The sequence below is a fragment of the Lipophrys pholis genome, assembly GCF_963383615.2.
Source record: "Lipophrys pholis genome assembly, chromosome: 1".
Taxonomy (NCBI): Eukaryota; Metazoa; Chordata; class Actinopteri; order Blenniiformes; family Blenniidae; genus Lipophrys; species Lipophrys pholis.
The window spans coordinates 43,132,889-43,155,156 of NC_137635.1; the positions used below are offsets into that span (position 1 = coordinate 43,132,889).

At 41.1% G+C, this 22,268-nt stretch overlaps 2 protein-coding genes across 3 annotated transcripts; one reads left to right on the plus strand and one right to left on the minus strand.

The window, feature by feature from the left end:
* Nucleotides 1-2,701: 2,701 nt before the first annotated feature.
* Nucleotides 2,702-6,638, plus strand: LOC308120522 (uncharacterized protein). Its single transcript, XM_080481163.1, has 2 exons — nt 2,702-3,193; nt 4,099-6,638. Exons 1-2 carry the CDS (start codon nt 2,920-2,922, stop codon nt 5,001-5,003), a joined length of 1,179 nt encoding a protein of 392 aa, XP_080337289.1. The 5' UTR covers nt 2,702-2,919; the 3' UTR covers nt 5,004-6,638.
* nectin4b (nectin cell adhesion molecule 4b) lies at nt 6,507-22,071 on the minus strand. 2 transcript variants are annotated; one of them, XM_080481142.1, is made up of 11 exons: nt 21,625-22,071; nt 17,617-17,817; nt 14,763-14,930; nt 12,460-12,738; nt 11,990-12,107; nt 9,714-9,865; nt 9,279-9,444; nt 9,003-9,078; nt 8,700-8,759; nt 8,268-8,465; nt 6,507-7,931 (listed from the first exon to the last, which is right to left on the minus strand). In XM_080481142.1, exons 1-11 carry the CDS (start codon nt 21,674-21,676, stop codon nt 7,647-7,649), a joined length of 1,755 nt encoding a protein of 584 aa, XP_080337268.1. In that variant the 5' UTR covers nt 21,677-22,071; the 3' UTR covers nt 6,507-7,646. The 2 variants fall into 2 exon arrangements, with proteins under 2 accessions (XP_080337268.1, XP_080337269.1); XM_080481143.1 differs by having other exon boundaries at nt 6,601-7,895; nt 21,625-22,049.
* Between the last annotated feature and the right edge of the window lie 197 nt (nt 22,072-22,268).

Sequence of the window (22,268 nt, forward strand, 5' to 3'; positions counted from 1 at the left end):
AACTATTTAAATTCTAACTTATTTGTAAGGAAGGAAAGTTTATAGGATGAACCTAATGTATCCTATTATATACAAAATTGAAGGAACAACTGATGGTAAAATCACCAAGACTGAATCTGTGCTCACGATTATTCATGTAATTGTAGTGCAATTTGTATAAGTACAACATGTTTCAAGATCCTCCATTAATCACCACAGTCGTTTCAACTCCTACTGCCTAGAAAAATCATACACCCATTGCTTCTTTTTGATTTACATGAAAACATTACTTGACCCTCCAGCCATTGATTTGAATTACCTGCCTTATAAGTTTTATAGTTCACTATAATGCGTTAAAATGTTGTAGGTAATTTACTGACCAATAAGAAAGTTAATTACATCTCCATTACTTTTTGTTGATGTGTATAGACGAGACACTGTATTTATCCCATGTATTTTAGGTGGTCACACTCCACTCAGTCTTTGGCAAATTATTAAATAATTTTCGTGAAAATCAGTCACAAAAATGCAGCACTCAAGATTACACAGATCTGATTTAAATAACTTTTTCACTCAAGGGTCCATGCAGTGACTCATATCTTGGGCAACACAGCGCCATCTAGTGGGCAAACATATGCAGCGCTGGAAAACCAAGACAGGTCAAACAACAGCAGCAAATACCCAACAGGTGTCCACAGTCTATTAAGTGTGTCAATTCTCATTTTCTTTTAAACAATATAACATAACTGAAAGTATTTGATTTAATTTGTTCAATCAAACGGTAAAACAGGGGCATAGCCATCAAAGCCATATGAGACATTCCTTACGTCTACCCTTGTGATATATCAGAAGCACAAATAGGATCTGACAAATACGTTTAACATGACAAATATCAACAAGAGTGTAACAATTTTTATTGCCACCTTCGTTGCCAAAAGGAAACTTGACTATTTTCCTTTAGACTGTGCCACATTTGTAAAGAAAATGCATTTGTGGAATGAGCAGCAGAGCTGAATTTGTGGGTTGAACCCATGAATAATTTGTCAAATCTCTTCTGGCTGTGTCACACAGCTTTGCCTGCCATGACTAACTTTTACATTGAGACTTGTCCTGTTGTCTGTAACACACACCCTGGAAACTGAACATGTGGAGGAATGTTATGCTCAGCAATTAGTCAAAATCCGTCACAATCTGTGACAGCACTATCTATCAGAGACTACCTCCAGAGCCTGGAGTTCAGAGGCTGAATGATCTGGCATCAGTCCTCAACTAGTGAACAATAGTAGTATCACCTTAAACCTTCTGTTCATGCCAGGGTAACCAGCACAATCACACTGTTTGAATTGCCACACATGCTGGTTAAAGAATAAGATCCATCTCACAGAAGTGTGTGAGCAGGCTGGTGACCACCATAAAGAGGAGGTGACTGTGTGGTGTGGTCAGACTTCAATCACCCAATTCACCATTCATACCACTTTATCTTGTGTATGGTCATGGGGTCATTCCCAGCTAACTATGGAGGTTAGCAGGATACACTCTGGACACAATAAAGTCCAACCACACACATTCAAATTCACAACTAGGAGCAATTTAGGGTCATTAAAGGAAATCAGAGTACCCACACACATACAGGGAGCACATTCAAAGTCCACATAAAAAGGCCCAGTTGGCATTTGAACCTATAACATTCTTGCTGTGAGGCGAGAGCACTCGCCACTGTTCCACCATAATCCACTAAATACAAGGAAACAAGACTCAACAGCAAACATAAACATTTTGGACATTGTCTTCGAAGATATTGTGCATTTTTCATGGGGGCAATCCCAACATCCTCCGCTCCGCTGCTCATCTCTCAAATGCAATTTCCTTAATACTGACATTGACAAAAAAGGTGGGGAATTTAGACAATATTATATGATTGTGCCCTTATTTTTAGTGTGCAGTTTAGATTTTTGTACGAGTTTAGAGAGTTTAATAGCAGACATTTCAGTAAAAACATACGCATTCGGCGGGGCACCGAATGGAAGGGGCAGTATACAAACCATGGGGGCTGTCCCACAAAACCTCAACACAAAACTTCAAGTGGTGAACAGACTGCATAGACCAGGGGTGGGCAACAAATTTTCCAAAAGGGCCACATGAAGAATTAGAACTACTAATGAGGAGCGACAGTTTAGTCTCTTTCATTTACAGTGCAACATCCAATTTCAGTGCATCTTGACACTTTATTATTGTTTAATGTGTGTGTTTCATAACTTTTTACTGTGTGTTTCTATCATTTCTGTTGTTTTTGTTTTTAGTCACACTGAAATCCTGAAGTGTGAGCCTTTTGCAAATAGATTTCATTCATGTACGCTCCTATAGTGTATATTTCTGAATGACAGTAAAGATCATTTATCTATTTACCTGTCTAGTTGACTAGTTGATAAAAAAGTACCTCTTGATAAAAAGCAGACAATTTAAATAGTTTTTATTTCAATATGTCTTCAAGAAATGATGCACTTTTTATGGAAATTATTAAACCGATTAGTTTTGTGACATAAGCGAACAAAGGTTCTCTAAGTAAATCAATTTTTTTTAAATGTTGTACTCATTAAAATCAAGAAGGCCTCGGGACCCCTAAGAATGTTTTGTCGCCCTTTGTTATTGAGAGTAGCATCCAAATTGTTGGCGGAATCCGCGATTTATATTTTACTCGGGAGAAATTTGGCCCACTGGCGCCACCGTCCATTCGGCGTCACGTGGCTGCCACCGTTTCCTGTTGCTATTGTATTACACTTCCATGTTTTTCACCTTAAACATTGTGACTTTTCACTGTGATGTGAGTAACAGCCGCGGTGTGTCTGCTGTTGTTTAAACCATCCCCGCGTCCACGAACCGTGTTTTCACCCCGCCCCACCGCGTCCCTGCAGCCCGCCAGAGGAGCGTATCCGGAGCAACATGGCCAGCTGTGTGGCTTTCCAGACCAAGTTAACCTCGATCATGGAGATGCTAGCGAAGGCAGCCGTGGTGGAGATCAGCAAGCTGTGGGAGGACGGCTTCGCCCTGGTGCAGGCGGAGCTCCGGCGACGGGACGACGAGATCGAGGCGCTGAACAAGAAGCTGGTGTTGATGGAAAACAAGAGGTTATCGGCCCCGTCGCACGCCACAAATAGGTCGTCGTGTTTTTCCAAGAGAGAACAGCAGAGCGAGATACTGCCCCCTACCGGTGATGGTATGAATAACAACCACCCACAGAACATCCCATAACACACAAACACAGATGTTTTGATGTAGTAATGAAATACTCGCATTACTTTAACTTTATGAGTGTGCTTATGTGTGTATTTGAGTACAAATCTCAACTAGGGCTCCACCATAGAAGGTGCAATAAGTATTTGTTGCAGGGGTAGTCTAGAGATTAGAGAAGCGTACTTGGGGTTGGGAATTTGCAGGTTTGAATTCCATAGCTTTGGGTCCTTGAGCAAAGACCCTGATCTACGTCAGCTCCTTTGAGAACCCTAATGTGGCTGCTCACTGCACCCTACGAATAGGATGGGTCAATGTGGTCAAAAGGAGTTTCCCCAAAGAGATTAATAGTAACTAGTTAAGTCAACATGCCATAATATTGTCAAGTTTATCCAACAAGGATTTGTATTTATGTCATCAACAAAGAAAATGACTAGCTTATATCTGCATTTGTTCATAACCTAAATCATCATAGCTTAGTTTTTATAGCCTTTGTCTCAGAAATGTTATTCAAACATGGATATTTCATCCAGGTTAAATGAATTTAAAGCCTGTCATGGTTGTAAAGCAAATAATTCCTTGAGTAGTTATGGACAAACTACTATTTTACTGAGATATTACAAAAGCAAATATACTTTGGCTTGAAAGCTATCCAAGAGTAGTTGTACTGCCTTTATTCAGTACTTTTCCTTCCTATGGAAATGAGCACTTGACAGAAAAAAGTTAACTTATTTATACTGAGCCATATTTTTTTCTGCATTCAAGGACTTGCTTGTGTGAATTACTTGTATTTCTGGCACTGTAACCACTAAGAAACAAAGTCTAGTCACAAAACTAAACACAAGTCTGTTGATAATGTAGAAAAAAAGTTAACCTGCTTTCTTTTGTCAGGTCCGACTGTGGAATCCATGCAAACCTCATCTTCCGATCAGATCATCAAGGATATAGCAGACACGTCAGCAAATCACAAGACACCGCCACTGGCTCAAACGGACGACAAACAGGAGCAGCTCATGTCTGACCACTGTGAAAGTGACAAAGCGGATAATGGAGAGTCCTTTTTCAAGCTGGAAGATGATGATGTGCAGATTGTGGAGCGGATCGTGGAGTTGGAGCATAGCGTCAGTGATGGAGCTGGCCACGACGAGATGGATGTGAACCACCAACCTGCCGAGGCTGCGGAGGAGCAGGAGGACCAGCAGTGGCTGTGTGTTACAGTTGGAGACAGCGACACGGCAGATTCGGACTGCTTCTTTGAACCAAAGCAGCTGTCACAAAATCTGGACTCGCAGATCTTCCTCATTGAAAACGCCTTAAATATCATTGATAAATCGGCAAAGAAGAAGTTTTCGGAGAAGTTAGTGAGGGATAATGGAGCAGTGCAAGGTGGACCCAGTGAACCGAGTGCCGCCGTGCCTTTCAGTCAGTCTCTGCCAAGTCAACCTTTAGAAGCAATAAACCACCCAAACACAGGAATGTCCATGAGGTGCATTTCAGAACAGCCACAAGATACTAAAAACATTGCATCTTTTCATCCGGACAACAGATTTTTTCTTTTAAACGACCCGGAATTGCACAAAAGTATTGCGAATCGGCGCATTTTGGAGAAATGGTTCATTTGCCCGTTCTGCGGCAAAAGCTTTGACCGCATCAGCCATCTGGAGATCCACCAGCGAATGCACACGGGGGAGAAACCGTACACATGCGATATATGTGGCAAGTGCTTTTCTCAGAGGAGTAACCTTCGCACTCATCAGCGGACTCACAAAGAGTATGTTCCTCAAAATGCCCTTTAGATGCGTTGATTACAAACGTTGAGAAGAGCTCGTTCTCTCCCAGTGGCATTAATGTGTAGTTGAATTAACAAATTCTTTTTGTATTTTGATATTGCTGGAAAACAATGTAGCCGACTGATTTTACTGTGCTCATATTTAACACTATAACTTTGACGTAGCTAGGATTATAAGAACTTAAATTTGTGATGTTCTGCAGAGGCTTGATAAGAAACCAGCTGGTGTGTTCAGGCAAGCGGGTGCCGGGAACCGGGAGGGATGTGAAACTGGTAAACGTGGCTGTGGTGCTTTTCCAAAGGAAGATGTTAGTCTTGAGGTCACTTCACTAGTACTTGGGTAGTCCGAAGTCTCCATCCATGCCAGGGTAAATTCACAATCTTAACAATCATACAGAGCACAATTATTCCGAACATGATAATGGGATGGTCTGTTTTCTTGCCGAGTGAGACGAGAAGATACAAATTCATTAGCATGCAGACGAGCCTGGCTCTCATCTGTGCGCTATGCATCGGGAGTCTCGGATGTTCAAACACATTTAGACCTTCTGTCACAATATAAAATAACATGTTATTTGACGATATTTTACATTGGAGCTTCATTACATGGTTGATATTAAGTAAATTACTAAAATGTTACATGTTGAAATATTTTGTTATAATATGGAAGCTTTCATGTTGGATTGTAATATTAATGTTATTTTTCTTTCTGCTGCTCCCCTCCAGGGTTGCCACAGCAGGTCTGAAAATGTTAGGGTCTTGCTCAGGAACTCACAGTGAAGACCTGTCATCAATGGAATTTAAACGTGAACTTCTGGTTACAGGCACGCTTCCATAACCTTAACCTAAACAGTGTGTTTGTATATTTCTTTTTTTGAACATTTTCAAGTGACTATTGCGTTACGTACAAAGTTCAAGATGACCTTCAGTCTTAGTTTTTCCATAAATGCTAGAAAAAAAATTTACGAATTGAAAATATTCGTGTAACACAACCTCTGAACGCAGAGTACAAAGTCATCAAATTTGAGGTTTTCTGTAGCTTTTGTGATCATAGTTCTGACCTGAGCAGTATTGATCAGTAGGTTGACGTTCTCATCTCGCTTTTGGCAAGAAAGCAAATGAGCCCATTCCCCCAAAATAAACTAGGTAATCCAGTCATATCAAGATTATCTTAGTACGGCAAGCGAAAGAGCATAATTACCTATAAATAACTGCGACCCCGTGCAGAGAGGCCCCGAGTGCATTCAGAAAACATTCACATTTGAAATAAGCAGCTTGAAATTTCTTAGTAAGAAATGCAAGTTCAAACCCAGAGTAATTCCTTCCAGAGTAAGGTTAGAAAAAGGCGACTATCCCCAGATTGGTCCCGATGGCAGGTCGCGTGTTTGACACTCCTGAAATCATTCGACAGTGACATTATCTGAACCCGTCGTCTTAGAAGGTGACACCTCTGCCCTGTTAAAGCTATGATGAGTATTTGAAGTTAACACAAATAAACCAGACAACTACTAACATCCTGCTGTGCTCCTGTATTTCTGAAGCGTTGTGAGGAGTAATGAACCCATGTGTTCGAAATCAGACTGAAGAACAAGTACTTTGGTATAAAAATGAATTTGCTGTACTTTTATGAATAAATGTTTCTATATTTAAATGTTATTTTTGCAATTTATTACAAAAAACTATATATATATAATGTCTGTCCTCACCAAAGGTGTTTACAGTTTATCCAGTATGTCATCAGTGAACACTCAATCTGGTCCCGAATCTCTGTTTCATCCGTGGACATAAAATACAAGCGATCATGTCTGCAATGCAAGTAGATGTTCCCGTCATAGTGTAAACACAAACCAACATCAATATGTGCATCCATGTTGTGTGTAGCTTGAGTACAATTTACTGTATCTTGCATTTGTTCTCATTTTTCACTTTTGTCATTGTCTTTGGTGAAAACGTGAGGATCGATCTGCCAGTTCAGTTGTAAATGAGTGACGACGACGGATGCAAATGTATGTTTTTGCACTCAATCAGGTAAACATTGTGTAAAAGGAAACGTTGACTTCTTGCACATTTCAGGACAGAATAGCTGCATTTACATGGTCACTGTTTTGTCAGTAGGACTGAATTCATTCTGATTGAGGAATCAGATTTACATTTACATAAACACTGAATGAAGGTAAACTCAAGCAGGTTTTTAAACACCAAGAATATCATCCGCTTCAGTCTGTGGATCAATCCCATAATGCTTTGCCTTGTGATGTTGGTCATGCGTGGCAGCTTTACCTGGAAGCCCGCCAGTATTGGAGGTCCACTCATTAGTTCAATGTCGTTTTGGACACTCGGTGATCAGGAAGCGATGACCACGCAGGGTTATTGTGTGAATCGGAAAGAGCCAAGTGTTTACATCAGATCTTCGATAAATCTGATTACTTATAGTCCCAAGTTATCACAGCAAGTGTTGCCGTTGGAGTGAGTGAAAAGCAAAGCATGTAATTCTCCTTCTGTGGATCAGGCACTTCTCCCCAGTTCCTGCCCGGCTGCCACTTCCTGTTCTTCATCTATGACGTCCATCCATTAATGTCACGGCTCTAATGTCCCCAAAGTGAAGTAATTCCTGAGGTAAAGTACAAACTCACTACTGTCGGTCTGTGGATTAGATTATCTGTCCTCTGGGCTGCAACAGAATGGCGTTGGAGTGTGGTCGGGGCCTCAGCACACCTTTACTTAAGTAAAAGTGATTGGAGAGTGCCTCCGAGATCTGGTAGGAGCTGCTGTCTTCATCGTCTTCGTGCCCTTCTGCAGCAGACTGACTGGGAGTCCAGCGCCCTTGGTGTGGAGAGCCTCCCTGCCGGAGGTGGCCCAGGTCCGGTTCTCTGAGCCCGATGCCATCGTCCTGCTGGGCCTTCAGGGGAACCAAAGATGAAGGAAGACCGGAGTCCTGGTTAAGAAAAACGGCATAAACACAGTAGTTTCTCTTTCTTGTGTAGATAGTCCTATTATTATTTAGCCAACAGAAACATCTAAACTGGGTTAAAAAAATAAATAAAATAGGTGCCAAACAACAGCAGCGCATATAGACTAAAGTTATTTCAGCAAGAACTATTTAGCTTGAAATAAACATCAAATCCATACAACCTTGATGTCAACATGATTGAAGTCTTTGTGCTTAAACTAACAGAAAAACTTGGGTGGAGTCACGAAAAAAAATAAACTGTCCGGCAAGCTGTCATGTCCAACGTGTGCTCTGCTACACCCCTCAGATGTTGACACATACCAGCGACATGTTGCTGCTCTTCACGTATGACTCCACCCTCCGCCTTCGCTCCTCCTTCTCTCCGTCCGTTTCTCCCACTCTCAGGCTCTCTCTGCCGTCTGGCCAAATCACAGGACGTCCCAGTTCATCCAGCTCTACCGATTGAGGAACCCATTTCCCATCATGAGTGGACTGGTCGTCTTTGTAGATGGGACGCTCCTGCGGACAGGAAGGTGGCAGCCACAACACTTATATACATATATAAATATATATATGTATATATATTTATTTCATTATTTTCTGCAAACACTTGGTGTGAAATTAACGTCCGTTTTTGTATTTTTTGGGACGAATAAATTCTTCATAAATGAACATTTTCTTTCACTGCATGTTTTCCTTTCCTGTCACCTGTGCTACTCTCCCAAAAATGTGACTTTCCGGTGAAAAACTTACAAGAGACATTTCGCTGTTTTTCATTCGGCTGTCCACCCTGAGCAGGGCATAATCATCAGCCTGGGAAGAATACAGAAAGTCAAAAGAAAATCAGTGACCAGAAACACAAACAGCGAACACTGAAACAATGAGATATTAATGATGGACAGGGTTCCCAGCCGCAGCAGCCTGTAATCATTAGCCTTTGCTGCAGACATGGCTGCACCCGATCACGGTGGGTGTGTCAGCCTGGTTGCTCTAAAAGCTGGCAGGGCATTGTTCTCAGCGGAAGAGCTTGTGTTTCTGTGTGCACTGCGTTTGTACCGGTAGTCTGGGGTCTGAGCTGACAGAGTTCAGTCTTCTGAATGAGGCTTGTCTGGAGAGGTTGTTAATTTCTTCCCTAGGGAAAAAAAAACAGAGACAGCACATCTGAAGGATTTGTGGGACAGTGAGGTAACTTGAAGTGTTTGATCGTGTGTTTAGGGAGTTTTAATAGCACTTAATAACCAAAACATCAATGGAGCTTCCCCAACAATAGATGTCATTAATAAGAAGGATTTTTTTTGGGTGAGTCACCAAGGAAGATAAATTTCCTCTCACTTTTTCTCACTGAGCTCCGTCTCCAGCTTTCTGTTTCTGTGCCGATGATGGCGGTTAACCACAAGGATGACAGTGACCAGGACCAAGACCAAGCCTCCGGCCGCAGCACCGATAATGATAAGAAACAGGCTATCACCAAGAAGATCAGCCGAGAAAAAAGATTTCTCTGGGGGGGAAAAAAAAAAAAGAAAAAGAGGAGGAAGCATTTGGTGATTCTCTCATGCTTCAAATTATACAGACAGGAACAGCTTCCATACATCCACAAGAGGGCAGCACATTTTTATATTCACATTAAATCAAAAAGAACCTTGCTCAGTATTTTGTGAGGACGACAATGAACATCTTATCAATTTCTTTATAAAGCCTGTGGTGACGGGACTGTTTGCCATTGGGATCCTGTTGCAAAGTAACTCAGAGCAATGTGATACGACTTACCTGTTACTGCCAACACGAACTCTGTTCTTCCCACTCCCACAGTGTTATTGACCACACACTCATAGACCCCACTGTCATTCATGCGAAGGGGCCGCCCAAACAGGATTTTCCCTCCAATCACAGACACTCCATCTGGCAGAGATCCATCTTTTCTGTTCATAACAAGAGGAAAAGGTCAACCTTCATTTGCAGAGAAGTCACAAAGATGTGAACTCAACAGAAACCCGTGACTCATTTCTCTGAAACTAAAGCCATGATTTATTTTGACAGAGGCAGATGACGGCAAGAAACATACCAATATTGCAATGCAACCTGCTCAAAGCATCACAAAATGCAATCACGGAAGTAATCTGTCTCAATGAACACTACAAAGGATCAAGTTCACCACAAAGTGTAACCACCAATTTGCATGCACCTGAACCAAAATGTGCTGAGCTTACGGTCTGCACCCATTGATCTGCATAGACCAAATAAATACCAGGTTTGGGGGATTTAAGCAGGCCAAGCAGCAGAGTCCCACATTATGCAGTGGAAGACATCGCAGGCCACATAAAGGAGAGCCAGTTTCTGAGCAGGTCCGCTGAGAGGGGTCATGTTGCCCCTAGTTTCACTGTGCTGCTGCAGCAGCTATTTAACTGCTGCTTTACCCCCCAAACTGGAGCCAGCTCAGATTTCTTTTCTCAAAACTCCACCTCGCTTCTCTGCCCGGGCTTTTATAAGGGAACTGCAGGTGGAGATTGTATTTGACACTGAGTAGATGGTTGAAAATGATACAGATCAGGTGAGTAACACACCTTCAACAGCCAGAGAGATCCTAATCTGTTCTGCTTATTGGAATCATTGTGGGGGAATACTCACAATATCTGTGCAAGAAGGCTACATGGTGCTACGGATTGATCCTAGAATAAATAGCTTGTTATTTTCTGTAATGTGCTGACTCTTTCTTTCTTGGAGTGAGCTCGAAAGACATACTAGTCATTATCATATCTGCCGATTTAAATGCAATTCAAGCCAGCAATTGTTTCTCTGGCTTAACATAAAGGCAGTATACATGGGATGAAAGCGAGCCTGTCTCTCACAAAAGTTAAAAGTTAAGTTCTAAATGAAACGAGTGCCTTGACGTTTTTGCATTATCTCGTGCAATTAACCAAATAAGAAGAACAAAGCTGGATACACTGAAAAGTTGCGTAAACAGCAATCAGTTAACCCTTGAATATCTAAAATGCAACTCAATTACGTTTTTGAAACGGCTCCGTTAGGACAAAAATAAATAAATAGATGTGGACAGTTTTGTAAATTATTGCTCTGCTTAAACCAGCACCTTTAAATGGAAACAGATACTGTGCACCAACTGGTCCCACGCTTCTACTGCAGAAAGTTGTGGTTTTTGTGGAGGGATGTGTGCAGAGCTGTATCTCTGGTCAAATAGTCCTGCACATTGTAGAACCATTTCTACACATTAGTGTCTATACAGAGGAAACACCAATGCAATAATCTAACGGAATAAACTACAGTGTTTGTTCTTCCGGCTCCCGTTTTCCTTGATTTTACGAACCAATTCATTCATACGAAAGTAAACAACGTATCTAAAAATAGGTGTAAATAAGTGATAAATTATGACCTAAAAAGTTGGCCTACTTTTAAACTAAACTGTACAAGAAGGTTTACAGGGATTCTCTAAGCTCCAAAGACTCTCAAAAGGTTTACTCCAGAATCGTTTTGATATCTCACGATCGTCTCCCAGTAGAAGTATTTTTGACTTTGCAATGAGCATTCGATCCCTGTGTGCACAGGCAGAGCTGTAATGGCTGGTACAGTATCTCTAATTAAAGCGCAGACCCTGTGTTTTACCAGGCATTAGAGATATATTTAAAGCATGGCACTATGATTAAGAGCTTAGCATGTGTCTCCTGCTCTTCCTTGTGTTGCTGCCTCGCTGCCTCATGTGAAAATGCCCCCCTCCCTGTTTTTTTCTACCTTCAAATTTCGCAACAGGACACCGCTGCTTTTATTCCACAATGAATTGAGGCCAGAGAGAAAGACGCCCCTCTTCAGATTCAAACGCACTCCTTTGTTATTGTGGGGGGTGTAGTCCATGTGTGCTCATGTTAGCTGCGGCTATGATTTTCATCACATTCCGGGGCAATGTAAAGAGCCGTTCAGCCGCGGCGGTAGTATGCCAGCAACTGCATTAACGTGCAACTGTCACAGTCTCTCTGCCAGCCTAAAGTTGAACTACAGGCGCGTGTGAGAAACAGAAAGGATGATGACAATACCGTGTCCAGGCAAAGCGTTGGGGTTTGGGGTTTCCTCCGCTTTCACAAAGCAGCTCAGCATTCCCTAAACCCACATACAAATGTGCTGGAGATGTGGTGATGGTGGTGTCCGGGGGGTCTGGCAAAGAAAGACGCACATAAGGATGCAGCAGCACGAAGTAATCAAAGACATTACTTAAAGACTATAAAGACTATAAATCCACCAGATGATGATATTTTGTTGTCTTTTTAATTGCCTCAGCACTCCGTTTTAACGTCTCAATCCAACAACCTGAGTTCACAGGTTTTGTGAGCCAGCTGGTTTTGAGATTAGTGAAGTTAAATATGAGATTGAAAAGCCTATTATAAATTAAGAGTACATAAATTGTACAAGATTCTTGATTTGATTATTACTACTTATTATTACTTTGAAGAACGTGTTACTCAATCAGAAGTCAGTTCTGGCCTTAAGCCACATGGCAGGTACTCACACTGAACCACCAGGCGGTTTGGGATCCTGCGCGGCTGCTCCAGGGCCGAATGCGACACCAGGCAGTCCAGCTTTTTTCCGTTCATGCTGCGCAGAGGGTGCAGAGAGTAGTAGCTGGACACGGAGCCACCCTCGCTGGTGCGCTCCTGGGACTTTCCTGGCAGGTCGGTGTCCCAGGAGAGACGGGGGGCTGGACGCCCGACGGCTCGACAGGAGGCCACCATACGGAAAGGCTCGCCCTCCACCAGAACCACTGGTTCCAGTGAGGAGATAGGTAAGACTACAGAGAGGAGGAATGGAGTGAGTTTAGATTCACACTGTTGGCTGGTGATATTCCTTATATATACTGTATATATATAATTTATTTATTTATTTTTTAGCTAAGCGGGTTACATGCAGTTCAAGGGACAACATGGTTAGTTAGATAGTCTGCTTATCATACGATATAAGAATTCCCTAAAGATTTTTAACGGACATTCTAAAATTCAGTCTCGTTGCCCATAAATCTTAAAAACACCATCAGTAGGCTTATGTTCATGAATGTTTTTCACCAGACAAGCGTAATTAACGTCTGTACTCTACAGCATGATGGTGCCATACATGGGAAAAAGTTGGAGAAAGAAGAAGTTGTCATGAAATTTGATTTCTTATTTGAAGATACTCAGAATTCCCCTAATTTTTCTTAAGTTCCTTGAGTCTGGTCAATTTTTGGAGGTCCAAACCGAGTAAGTGGCACAAAATCTGGTTCCCACAGGAATTAAAAAATTTAATACAAGATTAGTTTGGTTTCAACTTCAAACAAAGTGGCAGGGGAAAACTATGATGGCTTCAAAATGCAGATAAACCTCATTTCAGGTCAGCTCGCTTGTCATGTAGACAGTTCACCAGGATTTGTAGAAGCAATTTCTGGAGACGAGATTTCTCAAGTCAAAAGAAAACATGTAAAAGCCAGGTTGTTTTTTTAAACAAGCATTTCTATTTTTAATTTTTTTTATGCTGCGTCTCAAACTGGTTCAACGTGACGCCGTCATTCACACCCAGCCACGGCTGCTGTAAACACAGAGGCTTTCAGATGGAATTTGGCATCATTATTGCAGAAGGCAAAACAAGCAGTTATTAGAGATTAAAAAAAAACAAAGGGAACCTCCTGTGGAAAACTCGCAAACAGATGCAACAACAGAAAATGTGACATCATGGTGTTGAACATCTCTGAGGGAAACACAGGTATTCAAGTGCGTAAGAGCCTAAACGGCTGCTTAGTGCACAATAAACAGTATCGACTGACAACCACACAACTGTGCAATACAGATTGTCTTTTAAGAAAAATAAAGACATCCACACGAACAATATCTGATATGAATGATCTGTTTTTCGTTTTCTTTTTTTTTTTAATCAATTCTTTAGTTGTTTTTAATTGTACCTGCTATACAGCCTCCACTAAGAAAAGCAGTAAATGTCTTGAGGTTGCCAGGGCACATCATAAACAGAGCACTCCCTCCCCTCGGAGACTTTTATGCTGATTGCAGCAAACAAGTCGTATTTTAAAGGAGACCCCACCCACTGTGGACATCACTTGTTCTCCCTGTGGCCGTCTGGAACGACTCTTTAAAATAAACTTGGCATTAAAAAAACAAACGGACAACAACAGATTTATAAAAAAAAATAGATAAATAAAAAAAGCCTGTCTGTTAATAACGTACATACAGGTTGCCTCATGTGCAAATGACTTCTAAACATAAATTAGCTGCGAACAGTCAAAATCTCCAGCTGGAGATCATCAGTTATCAGTCTGTGCACCTCTGTTGGCGTTGTCTTATCTGTGGCGTGTTGGGACTCGACTACCACCAAACTATCACTGCCGATGACTGACAGCTAAAAGGAGGCGATACCATCGCCCGAGGATTTACTTAAGGATCTTCCCAAAACAGTATTCCCACAGCTGCTGTTGAGGTTTGTTGAAACAGTCACACAGAAAGAAACATCAATTATAAAACACATGGTTTTTAACATATCTTACACGTTGAAAATTGCAATTCCGTGCTTCAATACGTGAAAGGCAAAACTAGCAAAAATGTTTTGTCCATGTCTATGATTTGAATGAATTGAGCTGATTGACTAGAATACTTGCAAAAATTGAAATATTTTTGCCGTTTCACCTGGTTAGACTAAAAAAAGAAAAACCGTTTGTGGCCCCACTGAAAGCTTTCCTTCATTGAAGGTGATTATGGTTTAAACATCATTACAGGCGCTCTGATAGGATTAGAGAGGTGTGGGAGAGAGGAGAGAAAAGAAGAGGAGTCTTACTCCAGACAGTGAGTCTGATGCGTCTCTCGAAGTTCCCGTTGGGGAAGGTGGAGATGTGGCAGGTGTAGCTGCCTTCGTCCGACTCCTCCGTCCTCGGGATGAGCAGAGCCGAGTTCTGCATCGGATCGACGCTCTCGAACCTCACTCGTCCGGCGTAACGGCCAAACTCTGGCGAAACAAAACGCACAGATGAGCGCCTTCATCCTTCACAAAGATAATCCAGGCAGGACACAAATCCACAATGAAAACAAATAGTACAGGTATGAAGCAATCCAGGTCGGAGTTCAGTTTACATCAAACTGGAGTGTTAAGTATCCGTTACATCCATCCATCGATACATACTGTACTATACAGTGTGGGAGCAGATTTATTTGCATCACACATGCGATTCAAAGTGTTCGCCAATAACAAAAATGTACATGTAAGTGAGTCCAAGGGTGTAAAATAACATGAATATCAAAAATGCATTGCCTTATATATAAATCACATTGTTTCCATTCAACAGGAGGGTAGCTGTGTTAAAAAATAATTTTAATCAATAAATGAATTAAAATACATATACATTTTTTCCTTCACTTTATTTCCGATGCATGTCTTTCTCAATATGGAGACGAACAGAACGTCTTGATGCTTTGCAGAGAAGCTCTGAAGAAGAAGAAGAAGGAAAAAAAAAAAAGTCCTTTCTCATTGCTGGAGGGTTGTGCTTGTCTATACATCGGTTTAAAATACTCTAAACAAGATCTGCAAGGTTTCAGGTCAGGCAACTTTTTCTGCCAAGTCACCATTTATTTTTGCTCCTTTCAAATATTATTGCTCAAGCAGACTTTCTGGAGGCAAGCTGCCATCTATACACATCAGCACATTTTCTATCACATTATTTAAAATGATCATGACTGCAGCTTTCATCAGTGGAATAATGGCTCGATTTAAACCACTTGATCACGGTGGTGAATTACACGTGGGTTTTAGTCAGTTATATGTCTGTTCGAAACACTGAAGTCCTTCAATCACGTTTCAATTCATCCACAGGAGCCGATCTTGGCCGACTGAGGTTGAAGGCTGATTACACCAGGAAATGATCGTCCGTCTGTCAAAAAGGCGCAAACGGAGACAAATGCACTCATATTCATACCTGTGAGCATTTTAGTTGTTAAATAACCTCAAGTACATGTTTTTACACCGTACGGGGAAACAGGAGTACTAACAGAAATCCCATGCTCAGGAGAACATCTAAACATAGGAAAAACTCTTACCAGGGGCATTGTCGGGTTGAGGCGAGAGTACTAACCACTGCCCTGCTGTGTGGCCTCGTTCATGCAAATAGGTTTTGTTTCACTGATTATGTTTTCCAACATACGCTAGCGATCACTGGAGTGTCCAGTCTTGTTGTATTGAAGTTTGACTTTGAGGCTTTTTGCACATTCTTCCTGTGTTTGTTTTTCTCGAGGCACTCTGGTTTTCTCCAACAGTCCGAAAATATGCACGAGACTCAATAATCATTTAAATATGTCCAGAGATGGACTAGCGTCCTGTCCAGGTATCAGGGCCCTGCGACTCCAAACTGAATAAAGAGTTATAGAAGACGGATGAATGGCCCGGGGGTTAAGTCCGTTGCACAATGAGAATGTGTGAATGAATGATTACATCCTTATAATGACAGACGTTGAAGCACGTATTTGAACCTGGCCTTGTTGATATGACATTGCTACACATAACACATACTTTAATTCCCTGTCCCTCAGGACAGTTTCCAGTCCAATGAAGCAGCTCTCAGCGAGAGTTGTAATTGCACCCATGAAGTCTCTGCATCTTCAACCGCGTGATGACCAGTTTTCAAACCACGGTGACTAACACGCACTTCCTGACCCAACAAGCTTCTCACAGAAGATATGGAAGTGTGATAATAATGACAATGAGTTTATCTAAATGAAATGCACACGTAGAGGTCAGCAACACCCTTTTTGTCCTGCAATATGATGAGATATTATTGTATGATACCGGCCAGATGTCAGTGGCTCAAGTTTTCTCTCTCATTGTGAAAACATGAACTTAACTTTTGCAGTTTCACTTTCCAAATTTTTATTTTTTTTTTATGTGACATGGTAGGATCTGTGGTGAGAGTTTATTCCTTGCTTCAAACTGAACAACTTAATCATGTGGATGCACACAAAAACATTTGTGTCAAGTAGTTTACTACCAGTAATAAATGCCATACAGCATATATATATATATATATATATATATATATATATACACACACACACAGACAAAGAATTGTTAACTAGTTCTCCCTGTGCATGTGTGGGTATTGCTTGAGTACACCAACTCCTCCCACAGTCCAAATTCATGAATTTGTTATTGATCGTTCTCTCTAAAACTGCTATAGTTGCAAAAGGGTGCATCGGGTCATCTTTGACTTCTGTGAGGCCTTATGAATGTGTATCCTCACTCGGTGGGACTGAGAACTCTGTGATATATGAGAATTATCTAAAAAAGTACCAACTGTGTGGTTGCAAATTTATGAAACTAAGTCTTTTGTCAAACTGCATTTACATTTTCTACACAGTTCCAACATTGTGAACATGATGTTTCACTTCCCATCATCTGTGAAATTGATATCTATTGACCATTAGAAACCAGAGAGGGCTGCGTGTGGGAAGCAGATTGTAAGTTGCCTATGTTTGCAATCAGATGGTTGTTTTTCTCATCAAATGAGATGAGCGCTTGACTCGAGCGGAATAACAGTCACGTCCATGTAGCTCATCGCAGATCTTCACATACCACGCAACACTTTGTCATAAGATCCCTCTACTGGGAAAGGACCGTCTTCACCAGCCCACCAGCAACGACATACCTTTGTGGCCGTCCGTGAAGTGGGCAGTGATGATCTGGTCCTTGTTGCCATCTTTCAGTTCCTTGTGCCAGGTGACCTGGACCACCTTTTCCCCTTCCTCCAGCTGGTAGTGGCAGGGGAGCCTGGTCTGAGTTTCGGCGAGAGAGCGCTGAGAGGTGACGGGTTCAGGAGGCTCCACAAAGTCACTCTTCACACACACTGCTGTGAGAGAGAGTGAGAGGAAACAGAGAGGACTTCACCAGAGGCAGATACGAAGGGCATTCGAAGGATTTAAAAACTGGGTCAATACAACTAATTTATGCTTAATCCACAAACACTCGTGTAAATTATAACAAGTGATATTTCATGTTTTGTTTTTTTTCCCAAGTTGTTCAGATAAGTTCAAAGTCAAAAGGCGAATCTATCGTAATTACTATTTACCATTATGTCCTTGATGTGTGAAGTTATAGATATAAAGCAGTAAAGTGTGTGAAATCATTTCACTCGATGTGTCTACTGAAATGATTGGCAAGACAGGCCATTGTATCAATCATCATCTACATAACCTTTTACGACAGTCCGAAGTTCAGCAAATAGCATCAGAATCAGAAAACGAAATACAATCTCAAAAGGAAGCTGAAAAGATGCGAAATGTGAAATTAAAATGAGTCATATATGACCAATAAAGTGTTGCATAGCTATCCGGCACTAAAAAGCCTGTTTGAATGAATGACTCTTAAATTCAAATGCACAGAGAGAACAAACCAAATTGACTAAAGTGTTGTATGAGACAGAGAGATAGATGTTGTATTTGTTTATACAGATCAGAACAGATCATGCATGAAAACTATTACATTTCAAAGTTTTATTTTTCCTGTCGCTTAAAGTTCAGATTTTAACGGCCTGTCTATTACTGCCATCATCCCACTCGATGTGCATTACGGTGTTGCCCACACCGCAGGTTAGGTGACCCGGTGAACACTCACCGGGTCACCTAACCTGCTCATTTGTTGACATGACAACAAGAAGAAAGCACGCAAACTCCAGAAAGAAAACAAGGGCAGACATCGGCACGAGATCTTTGTGCTGTGAGGCAACAGGTGCTAAAAATGTGAACAATAGTGCTTTTATACAAGTTAACTCCCTCATCACTGACGGAGAGCTTTTCCTTTTTGTTCATGCTCGTGTGATACAATGGATTCTCATAGACTGAAGTTCACAAATCGATGCTGTTGTCAAACACTGTTGTTAGTCATCCACTTTAAATTGTAGCTTTACAAAGTCGAGGTCGACGTGCAGTTTGTGACACGTTTCCTTTTTATAGATTTTTGCATGTGGTTTGTTTTTCTGATTCATTTTAATTCACTTCTTTAACTGCCTTGTTTAATTATTTTCATATATATATATAGAAATGACAAGCGGCACATAAATTCAGAGAGGAAAAAAAACCATTTCTCAGTTATTTGTTATTTAAAGTTATTGACCAAGTACTGTGTCTGCCAATCACTCTAACAGTGTTTCCCTTTGATTTCATGCTCATGTACTTCAACTGTGTTGAAAACAATTCAGTTATCATAAACGATTAATACGATGTCGTGTTTTAAAGAAACATTGTAAACTTATTACAAATACGTAATAAGTCTAAAAAACTTAATGTTTTTTGTTTTTTTATCTCTTCTACTGTAAATCGATGTGTGAGTCAACCATACATTGAAATCAAATGCTGAGAAACATTTAAATCAACTAACATTTTAAAGAGTAGGTCAAATGTCTGTGAATTGACCCATGGTCTGTCCCGCTTTTGCCCATATTAAGCTGTGATCGGCTCCCTGCGAGCATGAACGGGATATAAGCGGTAAAGACGAGGGATGGACGCTGAATGAATGGATGAATTTGCTTTAAAGTCCCATCACAGTGCGAATACAAAGAGACAAACAACCACAGACGCGCTTACACCGAAGAGAAATTCAGAACCACCAATAAACCTGAAATATGTTTTAAGACTGTGGGAGGAAACCAGAGGAACCAGGAACATTTCACTGTGAGGTGAGAGATCTAATCGCGGCATGTGCATGCACCATCAGTGGATGTAAGGGAACTCCCAGTAAAAACGTCTTAATTTCTGGGAGGAAAATTGACGGATTTTAAACCAATTATTCACTGTCAATACACAAGTACCAAAAAAAAAAAAAAAAACAGTTATTGGCTGCAGAAGCTAATAAAACCTGTGTGTTTTGCGATCAAAGCTGCCGAGGAGGTCCGCATCAGCGCTGACTAATGAATGACACTTTTATCAGCCTTCGTTAAAGTCTCACCGAGGAGCACAAACAGAATTGGGCGTGAGAGCGCGGGACATCAACAACTCTAACAAGAAAAACCAAACATTTGCCCTTTGATTTTCCTATAGTTACTTATTTACCAGCTAAAATCAATGATTACAAAGAAGCCAATGTGGGACACAAACTCCCACAACTCTTCGACAGTCAGTACAAGGACACATCGACTGAATGTCAGCCTGCAGACGAGGGACAACACGTCCCTTCACACAGATGGAGGGTTTAAATCCCGGTAACAAAGAAGTACAGTGTGGGTGACCTGATTAGTCAGAGACAGGCTGAGCATGTCAGACTAACTTTAGATGAAGACGAAGAGGACCGAATGCAGAAGTGAGAGTGCCAGTCAGGAGGGATGAACACCACACAGAAAAGAGGAGAACACACAATCTTTGGACAAACACAAGTTGAGCGTCACAAGGCCGCAGTACTCGCTTTTCCTGTTCCCTCCCTCCGGATGGCAGTAACAATATAACACCTCCAGCCACAAGGAAAAATAACATGTGCATTTGCTCCTTTAATAAGAAGAGTGTTTCCGTTCTGTCAGTGACTTTAATCTCCAGCTGAGGAGGAAACAAAAGCAGACGAGCGCCATCGGAGTTAGTCACAGACACAGGAGGGCATCAGTTGGGCAATAAGCTCTGATTCATGTTTACGAAAAGTAAGAATGTGACGGAGCCACATTCTGTTCTGCTTCTTTCTCCACACCTGCTGGGACTCATATGCCACGGCTTCAAAATATGTTGACACCCCAAATGTGAAGGTTTCATGTTCGCTCTTCCAGTTTCAGAGATTCACTTTTGTCTCCGGGAGTGTTGGTAAGATCCTGTTGTTGTGAGATGAGGCTTGGGACTCTGCGGTCCTGTTAGATGTTTTTCTTAATAAACGTAGGTCGGTGAAACCAGAGAGGGCCTCACCCAGCATGCTGCCACAAAGCTGGAAGAACAGTGCGCTCCAAAACAAACTTCATCTTTGTGTTTGCTTAAAAGTGTTTACAAGTTGTCACTAGTTAAACCAGTAGCGACATTTCTTTTAACTTTAAAAACCATAACCAAGTATATTTGTCCCGGGGCGAACCAAATTATCTCCTCAAACTTATCCTGGATCCCCTTTCCTTTTAAGTGAGATACAGGGAGTCTGAATCCTGAAAATCAATACCATTTATTTTGTTTACAAAGACAGAGTCTCTGCCTTTGTATGCTATTAGTGCAGATAAGTTTATTAGGTGTATATATGCAAAGTACCATTCCTAAAATGGCAGTCTAAAATCCAATTATGCAATGTTAACGAAGCTTGTTTTTAGTCTGTATTTTGACATTATTTTCTACATTATAGCGTATAACTATCAATCTGCAAAGCATGCAATTAAAATTATTTCTGAATCTACAGAGTCCTTGCGCTGTCCTGGACAATGATTTAGCAAATTATGGTCTTAACTACTCTGCACTATCTGTAGTATTTGTTGACTTTGAACAAATAATCTACACAAAGACGAAGAAAAACAGTGGGAAAGTTCTTATAGGGGTAGAAAATGGAAACGCAACACATGTAACTAGTATGAGATCTCACATAGATCGGTCTTTATAGTAAAATGCATTTTTAGAGCATGATGAGTGTCAAGAGTGAAATCAAGCTTCATTACAATCAAAAATTAACTTGCATGTATTTAACTATTTAAACTGATGTAAAGACTCACCCATTAGAAACAGCAGGGCCAAACACTCTGCCTTTTGCCTGGTCAGATCCATCTTTACCCCTCCTCCAAAAAAAAAGTTTGTAATAAGCACCTTCTCTGTCTTCTTATAGTGTCATGCTATGTTGTTGTTTTTTTAATTATTGATAAATTAGTTCAGTTCCAATTGAAAATTCTATTCAATCCAACTTTATTTTTTATAGCAAAAGTCATTGCTCAAGCAGCAGGTCCGCAGCAGGCAGGTGCAACAGGCGTTTCCTCCTCTACTCTGAAAAAAACTTTAAAAAAAAAAATCCAAGTTTAAATGTCTATTGTTCATTGAAAAACACAACCTGCAGCAGCTTCATGTCGAGTCGGTTTAGACTGTATCGCGTGCTGATCAAACAGAGACCTGTAGCCGAGCACGGGGAGATAAACCGCGGCTCACTGACAACAGGTCCGTGCCGTTACACCTGTCTGCTGACGCCACGCCCACTTCAGCGGATGGACACGCCCGCATTTCTATGCTGCGTTCAAGTGACACTGAAAAAATGGGCATCTCCCACTATTCAATGTTTTTTTTTCATATAACCCAAAGAAAGTGTTGTAGTTTAGTCTAAATAGTTTAGTTGAATAATTCATGGGTTTATTTGTCTAGAAGAATTCAG